We start from the raw sequence: 21,503 nt of genomic DNA, 5'->3' as shown, positions 1-21,503 counted from the left end.
GCTCCACCAGGTCGGAGCTAGCTGGGTTTCAATGACCATTTCCTCCCCAGCCACTGGTACAAGCCAAACAAATATTGTTCAAAGAATGAATGAACCTGCCAAGTAAGCAAGTCAGCACACAACACAGAAACCTACCATGTTCACTCTGAAGCTATACAATGCCCTCTGTGGCACAGACTCACCATAACTTCTCTCAGTGTGAACCTGAGCACATCTCTCCTCTGCCCCAGATCCTCCCCCACCCCGGCGACGTCCCCTGCCTCTCCCCGCCATGACTGCTCCAGCGCACCTGCCTTCTCCACTCCACCAGGCAGATCTCCTTGCTGCTTTTCAATCCTCCACGAATGTCCCCACCTCAGGGCCTTTGCACTGGCTGTACACGCTGTCGGGAGCTCTCCCACCGAGTGCCCACGTGGTTCCCTCCCTGACACCTGCAAGTCCATGCTCACACCCACCTTACCATTCCACACTCTCCTTGATCTCGCCGACTGAAGCTGCACACACAGACAGAACAGGCACTCAGCGAGTGCGCTGCCCCTCCCTCCCTCCCTACTCCCACGCACTGCACCTCAGATAAACAATCCATTTATCCATGTCACCCGACCAGAAGGCAGAGATTTTTGTCTGTTTGAATCATTTCTGTACACCTACTCCTGCACATAGTAGGTCTCCAGTACATAATTGCTGCATGAATGAAGAAACAAATGAACATCCCTCTTTGAGGGTGCTCCTTGCCCCGCTCCCCTGCAATGGAGGTTTTCCTCTCATCTCCTGGGCATCTAACTAGGGGCACTTTGCTTTCTGACATGCAGGCCGACTGGCACCCAGCTTGGAACCCAGAAAGACTTGCTGCCCCTATTCTGGGGCCCGAAGTTAACTTCAGACCTTTGGCGGCGCCTGGCTTGTCTGCACCAGCCTGCGCAGCCGCAACCACATCGGTGGGTGCAAGTTCCAAAATGCTCCCCCTGGCATGGCTGCTATTTCAGGGTGGGGAAGCAGCGGTTTGGTGGGATTGGGGGTGTTTGGGGCTGACGAGTCCCGCTGTGGATTACCCACAGCAGCCGCAAAGCAGGCTCTGCATTACTGTCACATCAACTTCCAGAACAAGGGACCGAAGACTGAATTATGTTTTGACTCAGGTCAGCAATAATAGAGTTCCCATTGTGAAGGACTGAATTCAGTCGAAAATTTAATTTTTTAAATAAATAGAACAGAAAGGTCAAAACACTGCGAGCAGAAATTGGGATCTGAAATTGAAAATTGCTCAGAAATGTCCTTTACTTCCTCTAGGCTATGTTAATGACTTTCCCCAACTCTCCCAGAAGGATGTCTCTTAGCTATGCTGATGTCACTCCAGTGCTGGCTCCAAACCCTCATGCCAAAGAGCGCTACTGCAAAGGCCTTGACCCACCACACACTTAGAAATCACCTGTCATGAGCGGTTTTATTTAAAGCAAAACAAAATTAAAAGTCCCAGTTGGTTTAAGTGACAATAAAACACAATGGGTACTGCCCCCTAGATGTGGTCCCAGTGTCTGCCCTCTGCCTGGACTCTTCCCACCTCCCACCCCGCACCCAACCCCACCCCCGTACCACCCCTGAGGAAGCAGAGTAAAGGCCACTTCCCCCAGGAAGCTGTCCTGGATCCCCGCTAGATTGCAGACTCCAACCTTTACCAGCCAAACAGCGGTATCCCATCCCTTCCTCCTCTCCCCCCGCCCCCCCCCCCCAACACCTACAGGACACTTGTCTAGCTCTATTGGTGCTGATTTAATCTTCCTCCTCCCCCACCAGACGGTCAGCAGCAGAAGGCAGGGATAGATGCACTTGGGCCAGTCCTGTTTGCAGAGCACAGAACAAAGCCTTCCACGTGCGGACGCCAGTCAAGCAACGTTTACAGGGACTTCGCGGCCAACACACCTGTTACCTAATGTGCTCTGTGGGCATCACTCATTCCATTGGATCCCTCCGCAACTCTATGAAGTAGATGTGCAGACAATTAGCAGACTGAGGAACTGACATTTGGCAGTTCGTGAATTTGTCAAAGTCATGTTGCTAATAAATGGCTGGGCTGGGACTCAAATCCAGGGCGTGACTACTAATCCTATGTTTACAACCCTTTCAGGGCGACTCAGGCAGCATGGAAGGAAGAAAACGCAGGTGCTTTGATATAAAGAAAATGCTTATAGAGAAAAGTCCCCCCCCCCCCAACTGTCCTCCCCTGGAGGCCTGGTCCTCCCCAACTGCCCTTCCCTAATGATCTGGCTCCTCTGCCAGCCAGTTTGCCCTCAACTTCCCTCCCCTGCTGGCCTGGTCACCCCTAACTGCTCTCCCCTGCAGGATTGATCACCTCCAACTGCCCTCCATTGCAGGCCTGGTCCCTCCCAACTGTCCTCCCCTGCTGGGCATCTCGTGTTGGCCATCTTGTGTCCACATGGGGGCAGCCATCTTTGACCACATGGGGGTAGCTATTATGTGTTGGAATGATGGTCAATCTGCATATTACTCTTTTATTAGGTAGGATAGAGGCCTTATGCACGGGTGGGAGCTAGCTATTGTATTTTGCACTGAAGGGAGCAGTTAGACATCAATCAGGCTGGCATGGGAATGGTTAGGGTGATCAGGCTGGCAGGCAGAAGTGGGAAATCAGGAAGGCAGGCAGGTGAGCAGTTGGGAGCCATCAGTCCTGAATTGTGAGAGGGAGTTGGACATCCCTTGAGGGGTCCGAGATTGGAGAGGGTGCAGGCTGGGCTAAGGGACACCCTCCCCCCAATCAAATGCACGAATTTCATGCACCAGGCCTCTAGTAAAACAAATAAAGTATAAAACACAGCCCAGCAGGTTTAGCTTAGTGCATAGAGCCTCGGCCTATGAATCAAAGTGCTATTTTGGTCAAGGGCATGTACCTTGGTTGCAGGCTCCTACCTGGTCCAGGCTTTGGTTGGGACATGTGCCAGAGACAACCAATTGATGTGTTTCTCTCTGTCTTTCCCTCTCTCTTCCACTCTCTCTAAAAAATCTCAAGGTAAAAGTATCCTCAGGTGAACATTAATAAAGTAAAAAACACAGATGCAAATCCTTAATTAGGCAAAATAGCCACCATTTTTTTTAATATATGTTATTGAATTTTTACAGAGAGAAAGGGAGAAGGATAGAGAGCTAGAAACATCGATGAGAGAGAGACATCGATCAGCTGCCTCTTGCACACCCCCTACTGGGGATGTGCCCGCAACCAATGTACATGCCCTTGACCGAAATCGAACCCGGGACCTTTCAGTCCGCAGACCAACGCTCTATCCACTGAGCCAAACCGGTTTCGGCAATAGCCACCATTTTTGAACACCGACTATGTGACAGGCTACAGGCCAGGCCCTTGACGTACATGAGTGCCATTCCTTGAAACAGCCCTGCAATGTCCACACCACCAAACTTCTGGCTCTACGATGAACCCTGTGATCCTGCATTTATAAAGAAGATTCATAAAACACCCAGAGTCCCACACCCAATTCCTTCCCTCCGTCTTTAAAATGAATCTTGTGTCCTGGTTACTGTTTTTTGTGTCAGAGAGAAGAAAAACACACATACGAGAGAAGCTCCCCATAAATCAATCTTTATTCCATTTCCAAGCTGTGAGATCTCCCAGATATTCCAAAGGCCCCTTTCCTGCATGAAGGACTGCACTTATTTAATAAGGCAGGTAGGACTCACTCTCTGCCACGGGTAAGCACTTTCTACTTCTCACAAGACAGATGACAGCTGCTGGCGGGCGTTTCCCTCCCTCCTTTTCGCTTTTATTTGCTCCTGTCTCTTTTGCTAGGACTGCACAACTTTACGTATCACAATTGAATTACCAAACTGAGCCAAAGAAAGGCTGCCCCTGTGGGGGTGCTGTGTAAGTGGCAGGCTTTAGTTCCCTTAAAAGATGACTTGAAGGAATTAGAAATAAAAGTTATCGACTGTGGTTTCAACCATTGCTTTTGAGGGTGCCTTAACACCCCCAACACACACACACACACACACACACACACACACACAGCAACAACAACACAATAAATAGCACATTTTTAAGCTGAATTTGCCAGGAACCAGAGGTGGGAAATAGAGATGGGGCTTAACACCCCCAATACACACACACACACACACACACACACACACACACACAACCACAACACAACAGCACATTTTAAAGCTGAATTTGCCAGGAACCAGGGGTGGGAAGTGGGGACCGGGGGGCTGTAAGTTCTAGAAGCATCCCCAGCCAGAGGAAGACAGAGCAGAAGCCATTGAATTCCATCCCTTGGCTTAAAACCCGTGAAGGAGCCAGCACTTTAAATAGAGTCGCTGTGTTGGAGAGAAAGCAGCTGGGAGAGAGAGAGGCTGGTTTGTTTTCATCCGCTGCCAGCAGGACAGAAGGTGAGGTTTTCTCTCTCGACATCTTCACCCAGAAGTTGGGCAGCAGCCAGCCTGCTCTTTGGCTGGAAAACTCCAATTAAAAATGTATGACTTCGGGGTTCTAGGGCGGGGGGAAGAGTGAACGCTGGGTTGTACAAACACTCGAGGCAGCAGAAGGGATCGGGGAAACTCAGGATCTCACTGCCAATCATGGTCTGGAAAGTAACAAGGCTGCTTCTGGGCAAAGGATCCCGCTGAGTCAGGGTCACCTTCTACTGTCCTTTCCAGTCTGTGTGGTTTGGCCTTGGGCCCCCAAACTACATTTGAAATAGACCACATCAGGTGCTTGGCTTAGACCACTTTCCAGCCTAAATAACATCGCCAGTCACTTATATGCACACAGGTACACATAAATACGCATGTGCACATGCATAGGCACACAGTGTCTTAGTGATGTTTGTCCCAGTGACACACTTCTTGCCCCGGCCATGACTTGTCGGAGCAGGTGGAGGCGGGCCTTTCTCCCCGGCAGACTGTCACACCTTGTGACCCCCAGCAGCTGTAAGCTCCTGCTCACCTGCCTCCCAGCACTCGGGGCTGAAGAGCAAGAATTATATTTGCTGAAGGAAAGGATGGCTTGTGCCCACTCCTGCTTTCCTCCTGGCCTTTCCTATGCTGATCTCTCAGGTATTTTATGACCCAGATTCTGCCTCAGTGTCCAGCTCCTGGCTTCCCAGGCCTTCTCCTTGGATAGCAGCTCCATCAGAGCAGGCCCAGGGCCAAGAGTGCCTCTCTCTTCTTGGTCTCAGTGAATCAGCACCGTGAGTGTCAGTGGATCTAAGTTGGGAACTCTCGGGCCCTGCCCTAGGCCCATGGGGGAGGAATCTGAATTTTAATAAGAATGTGTGGATGTCAGTAAGTGCTGCTCTGGTCATTGGTACCTGCCCCAGCTGCTGGCCCATGCCTGCGTGGGAAGGAAGGGGAGCCCTGGTCCGGCACTGGTTGAGTTTACCTTCGATGTTGAATGAGAGAGCTTGAGGAAGAAAATGGATCCGCTGGTTCTCACCCCACTGGTTAGAAAATGGACGTCTTTGATTTTGGAGAAAAGACCTGGTGCTCAGAGAAGGAAAACGACGCACTGCCCGGATCTCGAGGATGTAGTCCTGGAGCAGATTCTCATTCAATAGCAGCTGGGCGTTCCCACCCTCACGCAGCCCTGTCATGGCCATCTGTCCCCTCCCCAGTCCGGTAACTGTCCACTGATAAACAAGAGAATAAATGAGAAGAACGCAAGAAGATGGGATTCAGAGCAAGAAAGCAGGTAAAATGAGCCCTGAACAGGAGGTGTGACCCCTGGCCCCTGAGCCCCGTGGCAGGAAGGATGATTCAGGCATTTATCACTTGGGCTTAGTGTGGACAGAGACGTGCTAGGAGTCCTGGGTCAGCCTTCCAGGAGGGGTTTTAATGAACTGGCCACACTTCATCGTTTTGATAATCACAGAAATTAGAGAAGGAAATGAGAGGCATGTTGCGGGGTCTCTGTTTTGTAGGCACTGCCTAGTTGAAGTGATTTTTGGGAGTCAGTTCGCCCTTGCTCCTTAGCTTCTCCCTCCTATGAAGGTCAGAGTCCACATTCTGCTCTCCCACCTGCAAATTCTTGCTTGCAAGTGGAAGTGAAATGTTCCTGAGAAGTAAGGTGTCCTATTTTTGTTATTTTCTTGAAGTTGTGGTTCATGGACACAGTCTATGGTGCATAATGGCAACAACAACAAAATATGAATCTCAAAGCTTCACACAGCAGGTGTTTCTCACACTAAATGCCCATCACAGGTCAGCAGGGGGCGGTGTTCATCATGACTCAGCTCCTGGACTGAGGGAGACTTAGTAGGTTTTCCTATAGTCATCACAGGAACGAGATGGGAACAAAGCATATTGCACATGGGCTTTGAAGGTGACTTCATGGAAGCGACACCCATCATGTCTGCTCTCATTGTATTGGCATGTCACTCGACATCTACTTATATGGTCTACCATGTGCCAGAATTATCTTGTGGGCCAGGAGAATAGTCTCCTGTAAAGGCTCAATGGCCAGCCTCATCCTCAAAGGCCACCTGATGAGGAGACCATGACCCTGTGAAAGTGGGCAATGTTAATGGTGGTCATCTCTAGGTAGTAAGATTAGGCCTAGAAATTTCGTGCTTGGAGCTCCTGAGACACCCAAAATTCACAGCCTTGAATGAGGGTGCCTTTGTGATGAGAAAGTGTTGCAAAGAGAACCGCGAGGCTTGGCAGTTCTCAGTGCCTCGTGGGCTTCTCCCAGCATCTTCCTTTTCAGCTACAGCCTTGCACAGCTCCCAGCTTCACAGGGCAGCAGGATTGGAGTGGGGTAACCCACAGTACAGGACGACTCTGCATCCAGGGGCTCGCCTCATCCTGCCTGGTGCTCAAAAGGCACCTCCAGAATCCCCACAAGAAGCCCCTGCGATGCTGACTGTCATGATGAGGAGGTTCCTGTGTGTATTACCAGCAGGAACCACAGGCAGCCCAGAGTAAGAGTGTGGAGGCCAGTATATATCCACCAATAATGTCCAGTGCACAGGAAGTCAGGAGGCTGGGTGCTTGCTCAGGACCTTCATTCAGTCTGCTCCCCAGGATAGAGGGTCAAGGAGCATAGGTCTTATCCCCTGACTTGCACCCAGAGGCACTGGGGATGGAGGCACCAGGCTGCTGACCCAAAGCTGCTTTAGAAGCAAGTGCTCTGGTGCCTGCATGCCAGGGCTCTGTCAGCACCAGGGGCTTCTACTGAAGGCACCACGGTCAGTTTTTAACAATTTCTACTGGAATTAGGGGCAGGTATGTTTATGAATTTTCAATACAGAGATGGGTTGAAATCAAATGTTTGTTCAGGATTCAATAATAGCAATACTGAAAGTCTCTCTGGAGTGTTGGAATCAGCTGGACAAACTGTGAACCAGGACAGGCGTGGGCTCCCACCCGCATCCCAGGGACCCCAGTGAGCCAGGGACCAGAGTGGAGGCTGCACACTGAGAGATCATTCCACTGTTACCCTACACGTGGCAGCATCGTTTGCAGTTTTTTAAGCAAACATGCATTAATTTGGTCATTCAGAAAACATACAAAGGGGAAAAAATAAAACCACCGTGAAAACTATTTTTTAAAATGTGACTTTCTAGGATAAGAACTTGAAGAGCAACCTCCCACTTTCAGACTCATCAACTTGGCTCAGACTTAGTGGCCACATTAGAAAGACAATGGGCAGTGATCGGTCAGTTACTCAACTTCGCACCAAGACCAGCTTCTCCAAGTGAGCATGTATAGCACAGGCGGTATTTTTACTGAATAATACTCAAAAGGTGGGACAGACACCACAGCATCAGAATTCCCCATGGTGCTGATCAAAAATGCACATTTCCTGGGTCCTGCCCAGGCTTATCGAACCAGAAATTCTGCTGATGAGAAAGACATAACATTTTTAATGAGCATCCCATGGGGTCCCTATGCACAGCAAAGTCCAAAAACACTGAAAGAACCCTGGCTTGGCTCAGTAGATAGAGTGTCAGCCTGCAGACTAAAGAGTCTCAGGTTCAATTCCAGTCAAGGATACACGCCTTGGTGGCAAGATCAATCCCTGGCCCTTGGTTGGGGCACATGCGGGAGGCAACCTATCAACGTGTCTCTCTCACATCAGTGTTTCTCTCTCTCTCTCTCTCTCTCTCTCTCTCTCTCTCTCTCTCTCTCTCTCTCCCCCTCCCTTCCACTATCTCTATAAATATATGGAGAAATATCCTTAAGAGCACCTAACTCCTCCTGGAGGCAAGCAGAGAGGACACTCCACCTTCTGAGGTCGCTGAGGCATGACTTTCCCAGAACCTGCAGCATCAAGGGCAGAGCTGCTTGGGACCCCCAAGCAGGTCCTGGAGGAGCGCCCTTTTGCTCCTGCAGTTTCATCCAAGAAATGGAGAGAAGACCAAACACCTGCCCAGGGGGACCAGGACATGTGAGCCAGATTCTTCCAGAAGTTCTGTTCCCAGAAATGATGCAGGACGTCCTCTCAGCTGCACTGCTGGAGTTGCTTTCTGAAAGGCAGAGTCTCCAAGGCCACCTACCCGCTTGTCCCAGATCTGGGAGCCCCGACTCCAGCAGGGAGAGGAGGTGGATGTGCACCCAGCAGGCAGCCTGTGGTGCATCCCAAAGCTTAGGCCAAACAGGAATTCCCAGGGCGCGATGTCCTGTGGGTGCACAGTCCTGGGAACCAGGCAGGGCTGCCTGCCCTCACCAAACCTGCCCATAGCTCAGTCACCAGACAGGTGCCAGGAGGATAACCGAACAGAGTGAACTCCTCCTCCCTCCTTTTTTACTCATCTTCTCAAGAGAAGCACAAGCAGACAGCAAATGACCCATGAGTCTTCCAGCCACCTCACCAAATCCACATGAACCCATGACCAAGTAAGCTCTCCCCTTCCCAACTCATAAGCCCCAGATGTTGTCTAAATCCATGGAATAGTGATGGGGGGGGGGGGGAAGAAGGGAGACAAGAAAGACTGAGAGAGAGAGTCCTACCAGCCAGTCCCATTGGGAGTGGGACGGAGACAGAAATACGGTTGAGCTACAAGAGATCCTCAAAGAAGGGTTTTTCTTGCAAACCTCAGCCTCTGGCTTCATGTTTTCACCTGCTCAGCTTTTCAGGAAGCTGGTTTATTGGCTCAGAAGGTGCAGCTGCCCCTTATGGAGAAAGAGCCCCTCGCCTCTGGGTCTAGGTGGTGATGGGGACTTCCCGGGATGGGTCAGAGGACTGAGCTCCAGGCAAGGACTTCCTGGGATGGGTCAGAGGCCACAGCACCAGGCGGACTTAGTGGAGCTGGAGCACCCAATCATCCCCCACAGACCGCGATGTGCAGGCCTGAGCCCTCCTTCCCATAACCAGGAACATTCCTTGGAAATAAGACATGACAGGACACAGAGAAGCCACCACTAACCTTTAGAGCACTTCTGTGCAAATGAGGAGGAAGAGCTCCTTACTGAAGGTGCTTCCATCTGTCAGAAGCTTGTCACGCAGGTTCATGTGTCAGTGTGGCAGTTGGCAGCCTTCTGCTAGAAAATCACAGTAACAGACAGATACACGGTGCTGGGGTGTCTGTGATAGAAGGGACATCCTGGGACAACACAGGGCACGTCCCACACTGTCCAGGGCACCCTGTGCCGCTCTTCACTGTCACAAGGCTCCTCTCTGAGCCCCTGGAGCAGGTTGCGTTACCCCACATGCAGCTCATTTGGCTCCGTGCATGTGAACACTGATCTGCTGCCAGCCGCAGGATTTCCACTCGTAAAGTGAGGAAGCGTCTGCAAAGAGGTTTTGAACTTGTAGGAAAGACGAAAGAGCAGATTCAATTTACAGAATACACAGTGCACACAGTAGGTCCACAATAAGCACGTTTGTTTAATCAGTAAAGAATGGGTGCACCCAAACCCTGAGAGAAGGTTGCTGCCTCTACCTCTCTGAAAATCATGAATAAAACTGTCAACTTTAACTCATGGTATGGTGACAATTTCTAGTAGTAAAGGAGGACTTGATGTTTTTTCTTTAATTTAACAACCAATTTAAAAAAAAAAAAAAAAAAGGAAATCTTGCAAAATAGGACTTTTTAATGGCTCTTATGGACTGCCTTTATGGATACTTATGCCTCATCTCATGGGAGGGCAAAGGGCAAAGTCCTCTCTCCCTGGAGACCTCCCCAGGTGCTTTGACATTGTTCCAACTCTCACAGCCCCCTGGGGCCTCCTGTTCGGATGACCTCTCCCGGGGAATGGGAGGTGGAGAGCTGACTGGCCTCCTTCCAAGCTCAGAATCAGCTTCCTGGAATTACTGAGCCGTGAGGCATTCTCTCCCCAGAGAGAAGTTCCCAGGCCCTGTGGGCAGCATGTTTCCTCCCATTGGGCCAGCCTAGGGATGGAAGGGCAGACTCTTCCATCCATAGTCACCCTGATGAAGAGGAGCTGAAATCCCTGCTGGTGAAACAGAATCCCACCTGCAGGCAACTGACTGTGACTCAGAGAGAAGGAGGAAAAACAACTCGAACAGAAACCAGAATCGATTGTAGTCCTTTCCATTTAACTGGCATGTCGGATACCAATGAAACTGTATCAGTCGTTTTTTCCTCGATGTTTTGTGGAGCTTTCTTATTCTTGAACATTATTTCTTTTATCAAATGTCTCTCCTGCTAGTCCTTGCTCCATTTTTGTTTGCATCACGGGAGAAAAATCATGACTCATTTCACATAAGACTCGAAGTAAAAGCCAAGTCACTTTAAAAAAAAAAACACTCCTCCCCATTTAGGTGTTTCCAGATAGCTCAGGGAGGTAGAAGAAAGACCCCACAAAACTTACAAAGGGAGCTAGATCCATTTGTGAAAACAGAACATGATCCAAGAACCCAAATCCTATCCCCAGGACTGAATCATGCAGACTGGCCACAGTCATTGGTTAAACAGGATAACGGGACAGTCAAAACAGTGGAGGACAGGGTATAGAACAGAGATGGTGTCATCTCACTTGGGCCCAGACATATGTTCTGACCTGAGTGTCCAGTGTGGATGTGTCCCTTCAATTGGTTGGCCAATGGTACCAGCCCTCTGTCCTTATGACGACACCCTAGCCTTGTCCCTTGTCATGGGTCATGTCCACACCCACCAACACTGGTTTCCAATGCCATGATCTTCAGCCTCATTGGCTACACAGGTCACTAGACTCCCACCCTAACAGGGACCCAGACTGCGCTGGCTAGTCCATTCCCCTTCTCTCTGGCACACTAGGTCACTTTAAGCCATTTTCTCCTCTTGCCCTGAGGGGGAAAAGTAATGTGGAAATAGCCACTCAACCTGCACCCATTTCCCTACATTTTCTTTCTTTTATTAACTGTGTCTTGACATCAAAGCTAAAGCATGACCCAAAAAGAAAAAGAAAGAAGGAGAGACAGAGGAAGAGAGATAGCCCACCTCTCTCCCCCTAAACTGTGAGCACAGAGGATCCTTAAAAATGTAGCTCTAGGGCCCCACCCCAGACCTGAGACATCAGAATCTGCCTTTCATTAAGTTTCCAGATAATTCTATGCCCATTAGTTTGAGAAGATGATAAAGGAGAACTTCAGGACCAGATTCTCAAAGTTGTTTCCCACAGAATGGTCAGAGGGAGGCAAGGAAAAGCATATTCTAAGAGATTTGAAACCCACATTAAAGGTCTGCCTGGGTTGGAGGGAACAGAATAAACTATTTGGAAATGAGCCTCTTAAATCCCAGCTCCTGCCCTGTGAGACCACATGGGACAAGAATTCAGCTTCAGCTCCAAGTGAGAACCGCTTGCATTGTAGTCACCTTTCTTGGTTTTCATTACTTCTCAATGATTATTAGATCAACCAATTTGGGGACCCTGCTGTAACCAATAGACTGCCATCGTTCTAGGGGCAGGTAGTTACATGGTGAAGGAGGATTGATAAACCCTAGTACCCTCAGTCAGAAGGAGAGACAGAACCAGACGCTCAGACTGCTGGGCTCTTGAGAAGATTGTGGCTGTTTGACCTTCAGGGAGACCTGAAAAGAGCGGATGTCTCCACTTCTATAAACTCAGCACCTATCAAAGCACAGGACGCATTATAAGGAAAATTTAATCAATAGCAGTTAAAGATATTTACTTGGAGATTTAAAGCACTAACTTGTTAAAACTAGAGGCCGAAAGAAGACTGAGAAGCAAAAGGAAATGAGAATACAACCTACATTTAAAAAGAAAAAAAAATTGAAATTAAATCTTAATGAGATAATCAGGCTCTAGCAGAATCTGGGATCATGAGTAACCCTCCTCATGTCCCCCACCCCCAAATAAATAAATAAATAAATAAACAAACAAACAAATAAATAAATAAATAAAAACAGTTGGCTCAGTGAGATCTGAGGTATAGGCTCTGTGTTTCCTTCAGTGTTGTTTTCCCGGGATTCTGTCAGAGAAAGTGCTTGCTACAGACCATGCTCGCCTTTGTTGATCAATAGATCAAGGAGCAGTCAAAGGAGATGGGAGCATCCAGGAAGGGATGGCGCTGGCATTGATGAATGCAGACAGAGCCAATGCAAATAGTGCATTCAATTAGCATTTTTGTGGACCAAGCAGTTTCTGAAAACTATTTTTCAAGCCATGAAATACACAGAGCATCTGGCTCCATTTCTGAAAATACTTCTGACACCACTGCCTCCCGCCTCTGACCAGTCCCACCCCTACTCACTCTCTATGCCTTCCTCGGGCCAACTTGACATCCTCCCTCTGCCTTACTTGCCTCTGTGAAGGCTTTAGAGTCTAGTAATAATCACAGGCCCTTAGTTGAGTCCCTACTATGTGCACATGTATTCTTTAATCCTCACAACCATTTCTGTTTACATATGAAACAACTCACTGATGCTCTGAGAGGTGGAGAGACCTGTCCAAGGTCACAGCGCTTGAAAATGAAGGCTGTGGAATTCCACCCTCTTCTCTCCAAAATCCAAGCTCCCCTGGCTAAGTTATTCTGTCCCTTGTAGCTATGTTCCCTCACTTCGGTCTCATCTTTCCAGCCACTATGTTCTGGGTAGCTCTTACTTCCTACACCTACTTTAGGTTAGGCACTTAGGGCTTTCATTCCAGCTTTGTTAATCAGTGACCTCATTCCTCCACTGGGGTCCCCTGTTGCAGGCACCCCCACATTTGATAGCCACAGCGTCACTGCCTTTTCATATAGGTTTTGTCTTGAAAGTTTTGAATGTTTTCTGCAACAATATGTATACAGTGGGGCTTAGGAGTTAAAAGCAAGCCTTCTGCTGATGTTCTTTTATGTTCAGGAAAAATCAGGAAGGTTAAGGGCAAGCCCCAAAGGATGGCCAACGGCATGTATATAACAGCCATTTCCACACTGGTCTGTTTTATTACACACCAAACTCTCCAGCCCATTGCAAGTATCTATTTGTAATTCCAATACTGAAGCCATTCTGCTAAAATGAGGATGAATGCTACACACATTCCAGCAAGAGCCACTCAGCTGCCACATACAGACTCAAGCTCTGAACACAGACTATGTCAGAGCCCACCTTAGGGCAGCTGCCACATACAGACTCGAGCTCTAAACACAGACTATGGCAGAGCCCACTTTCAGCGCAAGCCGCTCACATGGAAATAAAGTCCATTGACTTTCATGATCACAGAGGAGGGACAGTTTTTAACTGAAAGTCAGCTGAGGGATATCTCACCAAGCAAAACATTGAGGATCCATCACCAACATTGCCAGATAATTTGTCTTGGGGAGCCTTCCTGTGATGAATGAATCACCATTATACTGGAAGCCCTGCCTGCATGTTTTCTCCCACAGGACTCCATAGCACGCTCCTCGCTGCCACTAGCTTCAGAAGAGGGGCTCTCAAAATTGTATTAATTGACAACAGACCAGGAAATGGTGCCAAACCTCCAGAAGAGACACTGGTGATAACAGTTCCCCCTAAAAAGCAGCCCACAGTATTCTGCTTGCCTCAAGGTGTTGAGAAAAGGAGAGAACTCGCCCCTCAAGTCCTCAGTTTGAGAATATTGTTCTTTTTACTCATCACCACTCATTCGCTTACTGAGCACCCTCAGTAAATGAATTTTAGGGGATTTTTTTTTTATGTAACTTCCTAACAATAAATCCTCTGGCAGAAGAGTTGTCAAGTTCATGGGCCTTCTGCCAGCAGGTGCACAGCTCCTGGTTGGACAGGTTAAACACATAAAGGTTCCATATGCCAATTCAGAGAACTGTCCCTGAAAATCCAGAAAGCTTTCATTCAACTCCAGGAAAAAGAAATGAAAGGAAGGATGGAAGGAAGAAAGGAAGGGGGAAAAGATTGGTGAGAGAGGGGAAATAAATTCAGCAGAATACACACTTCCAAAATGAATGGACAAAATTCAACTAACATATATTAACTTTTATTCTATAACAGAGACATAAATAATTTTATGAATTCATATGATCTATACAAAAGACAAAATAAATATTGCACTAAGTTTAAATATGGGATATTTGGATTTCATATCAGCTAAACAGATAAATATATACAATTCAAGGAGTTAAGGCAAAACCAGAAGATACTTCAAACACAACAGAAGTTGGAAACATAAGTATAATTAAAAACAAGGGCATCCCATCTCCTGTTAATAAAGTGGTCGTGGCTAAGGGGAAAAGCCCCTTAGGTTTTCAATAAAGTGATTATCATCAATCATGTTCATTAAAGTCAAGCAACAAAGTATAAGATTTCCCGGGAGGAGAGTGGTTTGGGGAGGTTTGGGGGTTGAGCAGGTAGAACTCAGGTAAGCAACCTTTTCTCTGTCAGATTTATGACCTATTCTTCCTATTAGAAAATATAATTTGGAAAATATGACTCTTTCACATATATAATTAAAATAAAACTATGAAGCATTCTTTTTTTAAGGGAAGTCATGTTGGGGATCTTATAGGGTAAGTTTGAGGGCAAGCCATTCCTTACCCTATTGGCAGAGAAAACACAAAACAAACCAGTCACTGCAAAACAATTCCCAGGTTCCTACACTGAACAAAACAAACTGAGTCCAAAGGTGTCAGAACATACATGACTAATATACCAACACAGGCAAGTTCTTTGGCAGCTTCGCACTAACAGTTGATTGAAGTCAGAACTCTTGCATTTTCTCCTTCTTAGACTCACTTGCCAGTCTTTCAAAAACAAATAGAAAAAAATCCACATCTGCAACGAATTCAGTAACTCCGGGAAATTGAACTCAGGAGGAATCTGCAGACAGTCTATAACGGTTACACAGACGCACAGATAGGAATTGTCTGCTGAGTCCTGATCCACACATAGGGAGCGCACGCACGCAAAAGTAATCAGTAAAGCTGGGTTGGTCCTGACAGGCCTGGGATCCTGAAAGAGAATCCATACTGACCCATGAAACCAATAAAAGACATCACTCCGAGGATGAGAAAATGATCTTCCAATAACTCAGCAGTGAGCCGCCCCTCACCTGGTGACCGCCACGGAGAAACTGATTCTATAGGGGGAACACCAGGAAGCCAGAGAACGTGGAATACTGCCAGCCTCCAACCAGGTTACCTTTCTCCAGTTTTAGGTAAACCTTATCCTCCTTATCCAGGTAGAGCAGGACTCCATTAGTGGCAGCTTCACGAGTAACATCCTTGTCCCCAGCAAAGGCAGATATTACCGGTTTTCCATTTAACATCAGATTAACCTACAAGAAAAAAAAAATCACTAAGCTCTCCTTAAAGTCAAAAATTCTGCTAGGGTTAACAAATAATGCCCAAGAGGGAATAGCTGATGTTTAGTAAAGATATCCCTTTCCTTTCAAATCAGCCAAGTGCAGTGGCTAGACTTAGTATGCTACTGAGCTTGGGCTGGGGACTGTTCAAAGTAAAATTGAATTTCTTCCATAGAAATGTCCTTAAATGCCTACAAGAGAGTACCGTCTATGGAGAGCAGCCTAACTGTGTGGAAACTGGCCACCTGTCACGTATAACTTAAGCTTACTACTGCATTTACCTCTGACGTTCGTTAGCAATCTTTCGGTAAGGAAGCAAGCCTGTAGCTTCCCAGTGTGTTAGTAAAAGAGGCCCAGCACCCTTCACCCTGATACACCAGATATAGTGAAGTTCTACTGACTTCTGGGCAGATCACTATGCAGCCGTGATGTGCATTCTGCTGAAAATCATCTTAAATCATGGAATGTGTGTGCACTGTGGTTTCTTTTCTGTTTCCCTTAATAAGAAATATGTGATTAAAATAATAATCACCACTACCATTGAAGATGTTAATGATGGCTAATTAGTAAAGAATTAATAATTAATAAACTCAAAATTATTAGCAAACAATAAGCTCAACATGTATTCGCTTTTCTTCAAACTACAATTTTGATCAGACTGGGTTAAACATTACACTAACTTCCAAATAGTGGGGTCTAGAAAAGCTTTCCTATGGCATATAGAATTTGTTTTCTAGCTGTTCGTCCTTTTTACATTTAAAAAATAATATTGAATTAATTAAACATGAGGTTGATCAATTTATCCATTCACTAGGAAATGTAAAAGTGGTAGATTGGAGAATCTATCTTTCACATAGACATAGCACACAGTACAAATATTGAGCAAAAGATGACATGTTCCTAGAATTCCATAGACATGTATTGGTGTCATTGGGTGTTCGCACATTTAAACATTATAGGAACTAGGCCCATGGTTGCCTTTGAGTGTAAGCTCAAGCCCATTATTTAGAAAGCACAACACAAAATATATTGTTCACTCTGGAATTGCAATTGGTAAGAATTCACCAGGGTAACTGAGGGTGAACTAAAGCATAAGCATAGCACACTCTTGTTAAAAAAGCATGTCGGATAATTGTGAGTTGGATAAATACTCATAAATGTATTCTTACTAGTAAACTGTTTCTCCTAATTCATAACAATGATAGAAAATTTGTTTGTTTTCTAATAAACACTTGTAAAACTCTACTGGTCTTACAAGTTTTATCCCTACAAGTTGAAATGATTTTTCACAGGCACTAAATGAAATCAAGTTGTTATGGAGATTTGTGTCACTGAGTTTTTACTAAGCCGTGTTTTTTTGTGTGTGTGTGTGTTTTTTCCTTTTCATTGAATTTATTGGGATGACATTGGTTAACAACATTATACAGGTTTCAGTTGCACCATTCCATAACACATCATCTGTACATGGTATTGTGTGTTCACCACCCCAAGTCAAGTCTCTGTTCATCACCATTTATCCAAAGCCAAGTTGTTGTTTTTTTTAATGGCTGGTTGTTATTAAGGTAATAAGTTTGATTTTTCTATATGCTCTTGTCACATGCCTAGCAGAGGCTATAAAGGAGAAGATTAGAAGTTAAGTGTTTTAAAAATAAACTGCTGCAGATGGTTGTTTATCTTTATAGTGACAGCACATATTTGGATAAATACATAAATACATAACCCACAACCAATACACACTGTTTTTGGGGGATAGAAAGGGAACAGGTCAAAGCACATACCTGGATTGTTTGGCTCTGGTAGACTTTAATTACATGAAAACTGAAACTGTAAATTCCTTTTCTTGGTGCCACAAAGACAGACTCCAAGGTGAAAAAATTACCCACATTTACTAGGATCTACAAGTAAAAAATAATAAGTAACAGCAAATTATTATAATATTCTCTTCTATAGGTATGTTTTCTTCCTTCCTCTCTTTTTTTTTTCTTTCTCTTTTATTTTCCTAATCTACAACTAGCTTAAGAAACTATAGAGAATAAAACATTGAGTTCTGTTCCTTTTCTCTTTAGCGACTTGAAAAAAAAAATGTATTTGTATATTGGAAGGATCTTCTGTCTCCTGAATGATAGAGGAAAATATGAAGTAACTGCTTTGTATTCATGCCTCAATTTCCAGCAAGGCCGGATGGCTCTGGGAACGTGGAGGTAACATGTGAGGGCTTATAGGTTTATCAGCTGTACTGTGAGAGTCAGATAAAAGGAACCTGCCATGTATTTACATTCCACCCTCGATAAGCCTTCCCAGTGTCTGGAGATGGTATTTCCCACACAGCCAATCAGCATCCGTGGGCTCCCTGTGGTCCTCCCTGGACACACCACACAGAGCCCGGGCACCCCCTCCGCACGGGCCATAATCCATGGCACTGAGCAGCTGGTGTACTGAGTGATCTGGAGGTTGGCCCTCCCCGGAGTCCCCGCCAAACCTCTCCGTTTTTCATTCCTGTGCCATCTAGGCCTTAATTCTATTTTGGCAATGACTCAGCTTTTAAAAGCTGCCACAGAGGAGGTGTGCATCCAAGCAGACTGTGACCTAGGTGGCCTTCTCCTGCTCCTCCAAGGTTGGCTATCACCCTCTCATCAGCCACCCGCTCTTTATTTAAAAATTTCAGTGGTCAAAAATTAAGCATGGAATCGGGTACTCTTCCCAAAGAAAGCCACAATGCATTTTGTTTTCAAGGACTCTCAATCTGGATCTACTGGTTATGAAATGAACTTTGAATTTCAACAAGTTACCTCTTAAACCAAATTTGCAAACATCTCTAGATAAGTCCCTTCCTTTCTGAAAGAGAGAGGGGGGAGAGAGAAGGGAGAGAAAGAGAGAGAGAGAGAGAGAGAGAGAGAGAGAGAGAGAGAGAGAGAGAGAGAGAGAGGAGAAAGAGTTGGGGAGGGGGGGGGGAGAGTTGAAAAATAACTAGGATTTCTTCCATTTCTCCTCAAGAGATAAATCTATAGGTGGCATTAAAAAAAAAAAAAAAACAGATGTCCCTAAAGGACACATTTCCCCTATATCAAAGGCAATCTGCTACTATCTCTTTTAAACAACACATTCATTCCAATAGTAACCCGTTAGCATAATTTCCTTTTTACCTCTGAGCAATGCACTAGAATATAGTCACGGTCAGGCTTGACCCCCGACTTAAACTGCATGTATGTGGACAATGCTATTCTGGGATTTCACGTTCTTCCAAGTCAGCACCAGATTTCATTCTCTGACCTGATGATCGAGGACTTTCCGACAGCAAATCCCCAGCCACACAGTAATCCCTGGCAACGCTTTACAATGATTTCTCCCTAGCACGTTTATTTGAGAAACTTTGTGGGGACTTCCTGAGGCAGATACATAGTTCATTAGTAATAAGGGAAACAGCCGGTGAGTGTTGACTGCACACAAGGCTGGAGGTGGATGTTGTAATTAGACATCCAGGCACATGGAGATTTATCACTAAGTATGTCTTGTCTCCAAGATGCATGGCTCCTGGGCAGAGGAAGAAGCCTTCTCCTCTCCTAATTGCCGGAGCGATCATCGAAAGAATGCATTTACAGGACAGTGCAGTGCCCACTTAATTACTGCGCTGAAGTACAAGCCAGGGGAGGGGCTAGCCTTGGCTTCTGTCAAGACAGGAAGCACTGCACTCCTAAAGGGGCTGCTGAATTGTGGCTGTCCCATAGGAACAGGTAGCCCCAGAGACACCTGGTCTGTCTCTGGCCAGCGGGAGTGCATTGCTTAGGAAACATTAATAAGGAACCTACTGTCACTTCATTCCCTCCCTAGCACATGCGAAGGCAGTGCCTCTTCACCTGCGCTCTCACGCCTGTGGCTTTCCAAACAAATGTGGGCTCCGCGTGTGACTTTGGAAATGAAAAGGTTCTGGGTGCACTTAGGGTGGAAATTAAAGCCCCGGAATCAGTGATGACTCCTGGCTAACGCTGAGCTGATATCCTGGGGGTTTTCATCAGCCAAACATCTGAGCTCCAGGTCTCTGAAAGCAGCCGTGGATTTCACCAGCTCTTCCACCAGCCCCTACCCTCAGCCCAAAAGCCTGTCCTCTCCCAGTAATTTGCAATTCTCTGAAAGGACAGGCAGGGAAAGGGAGAGCCGAGGCCCTCCAGCGCTTCCCTCTGCCGCTCAGCTCAGATCAGTGCAGCTCAGCGCAGCTGCCCAATTCCTTTCCCTCCGCCTCTGCCTCTGCAACTTTTCTGCAAGCTCCAGCGAAGGGCTTCCCCTCAGCTGCGCCTTCGAGGTGTGGTCGGGATCCCAGCAGCCAAAGGCGAGCTAGACCAACCCTGGCCACTGCGCACCCGCTCCGGCCACCTGCAAGATCTCTGCAGAGTGCCCACCCAGCTGGGAGAAACAAATCATGTATCCTGCGTGTGGAGGGCCCCAAGGGACAGCCCGCGGGCACCTGCAGACAGCGGTCTGAGGCAGGGGCCGAGTTCTGGCCAAGAGATTGCAAAGTCCAGGCACCAGACTCCCACCAGCTCCTTGGACCTGTTGCTGTTAAACTTGTCCTGAGCTCTTTCTTGCTGCCCAGCCCTGTGTCCTCAGCCTTTGTCCTGCCGCCCAGCAGCCTTTCCCGGAGTCCAGGGGGGAACGAGGGTGGGAGAGACACTGGAAGTTTCAGTCCCAGGCATATTTGGGGAGGTGAGTGCCTAAACGATCCCCCACCTCCCAATCAGATGAACTCAGCCCTTGCAGGCGGCCAGGTCTGAGACGCCCGGCAATGCGGCCCCCCGCCTCGCCCCGGTGCCCCACATCCCCGGGGATCTGACCTGATCAAAGTAAATGATGCGCGTCTTGTTGCTCATCTCCGAGGGCTCGTGGTTGGTGCTCCGCACCGCCGAGAAGGCGACCTTGGAGTTGGCCGCCCGCACCGAGATGCCCAGCGGGGAGGAAGAGGAGCCCTTGGCGTCCGTGGCAGGGTTCGAGTCGCACACCACCAGGCATTTGCCCTCCAGCACGATGGGCTCCGTGTCGTTCTGCGCCCAGACGGGCAGCGCGAGGGCCAGAAGCACAGCCGGCACCACGGACAGCGCCCTGTTCGCCGAGCCCATGGTGAGCGCGGGGGCAGCCGCGGCGGCTGGCGCTGGGCTCGCCCGGGACCGGCTGGGAAGGCACCGGTGGTTGTTAGATGGACAGCGCTGCAGGCGGGGCGGCGGCGGCCCTCTCACCTCCGCCGATGCTCCGGTTTGAAATCAGAGTCTGTCTCGCGCGCTCTCGCCGGCTCGGTGGTTACCTTTGTCCTTTAAGGAGCTCATGCAGAACCCCCTACTCCCCTCCTCCGCCCCGGAGCCAGCCCTGCCTGGGGCTCCTTCACCCGCCCCCCTGGTTGCCAGACATCTAGAAGTCTCCAAACCCTCACACTCACGCCTCAGAGGAGAAACTGGCAGTAAATGCTCACCCCAAACCCAAGCACCCCCCTTGGTGAACCGCGGATCGGGAAGCAGGAAGGGGACTCAGAGCGGCCACCGGGCGGTGGGTGCGGAGCAGGGCGGAGGCTGTCCTGTGGCGTCTGGCCGGCGGCAGGGACCGGTCACAGAGGCGGAAGGTGTCTCCCAGGCGGAGAGGATCGCGAAGCTGTGTGCATGGCAGGGGCTCAAGCGGCTGCCACTTTTGCTGGGTCAAACATTCCCCGCCGCTAGCTCGGTGTGGCTCGGATGCCGCAGGTAGGCAGCGGCTAGCCAGATGCCCAGCTCCGAAGCGCAGATTGGCAGGATTGGTTCCAGGTGCGGGGCGGCTGGGCTGGC

General features: G+C 48.0%; 1 protein-coding gene across 2 annotated transcripts; it reads right to left on the bottom strand.

Moving 5' to 3' along the window:
- Positions 1 to 14,430: 14,430 nt before the first annotated feature.
- CBLN4 (cerebellin 4 precursor) lies at positions 14,431 to 20,849 on the bottom strand. 2 transcript variants are annotated; one of them, XM_084888969.1, is made up of 4 exons: positions 20,529 to 20,849; positions 17,481 to 17,597; positions 15,451 to 15,675; positions 14,431 to 15,350 (listed from the first exon to the last, which is right to left on the bottom strand). In XM_084888969.1, the coding sequence occupies exons 1-3, from the start codon at positions 20,808 to 20,810 to the stop codon at positions 15,478 to 15,480; spliced, it is 597 nt and encodes a 198-aa protein (XP_084745095.1). In that variant the 5' UTR covers positions 20,811 to 20,849; the 3' UTR covers positions 14,431 to 15,350; positions 15,451 to 15,477. The 2 variants fall into 2 exon arrangements, with proteins under 2 accessions (XP_084745095.1, XP_084745094.1); XM_084888968.1 differs by having other exon boundaries at positions 14,431 to 15,675.
- Positions 20,850 to 21,503: the final 654 nt, after the last annotated feature.

The sequence above is a fragment of the Pipistrellus hanaki genome (genome assembly GCF_964339955.1).
Source record: "Pipistrellus hanaki genome assembly, chromosome: 6".
Taxonomy (NCBI): domain Eukaryota; kingdom Metazoa; phylum Chordata; class Mammalia; order Chiroptera; family Vespertilionidae; genus Pipistrellus; species Pipistrellus hanaki.
Note: the sequence above shows the minus strand (reverse complement) of the source record. Positions and strands in the feature narration are given on the sequence as shown.

Excerpts from the sequence above, each read along its gene's own strand:
- CBLN4 (XM_084888968.1), bottom strand. The coding sequence starts at position 20,810 with ATGGGCTCGGCGAACAGGGCGCTGTCCGTGGTGCCGGCTGTGCTTCTG. Across the intron at positions 17,598-20,528 it reads GCATCATTTACTTTGATCAG|ATCCTAGTAAATGTGGGTAA; the intron begins GTCAGATCCCCG and ends TTTTACTTGTAG. Across the intron at positions 15,676-17,480 it reads ACCAGAGCCAAACAATCCAG|GTTAATCTGATGTTAAATGG; the intron begins GTATGTGCTTTG and ends TTTTTCTTGTAG.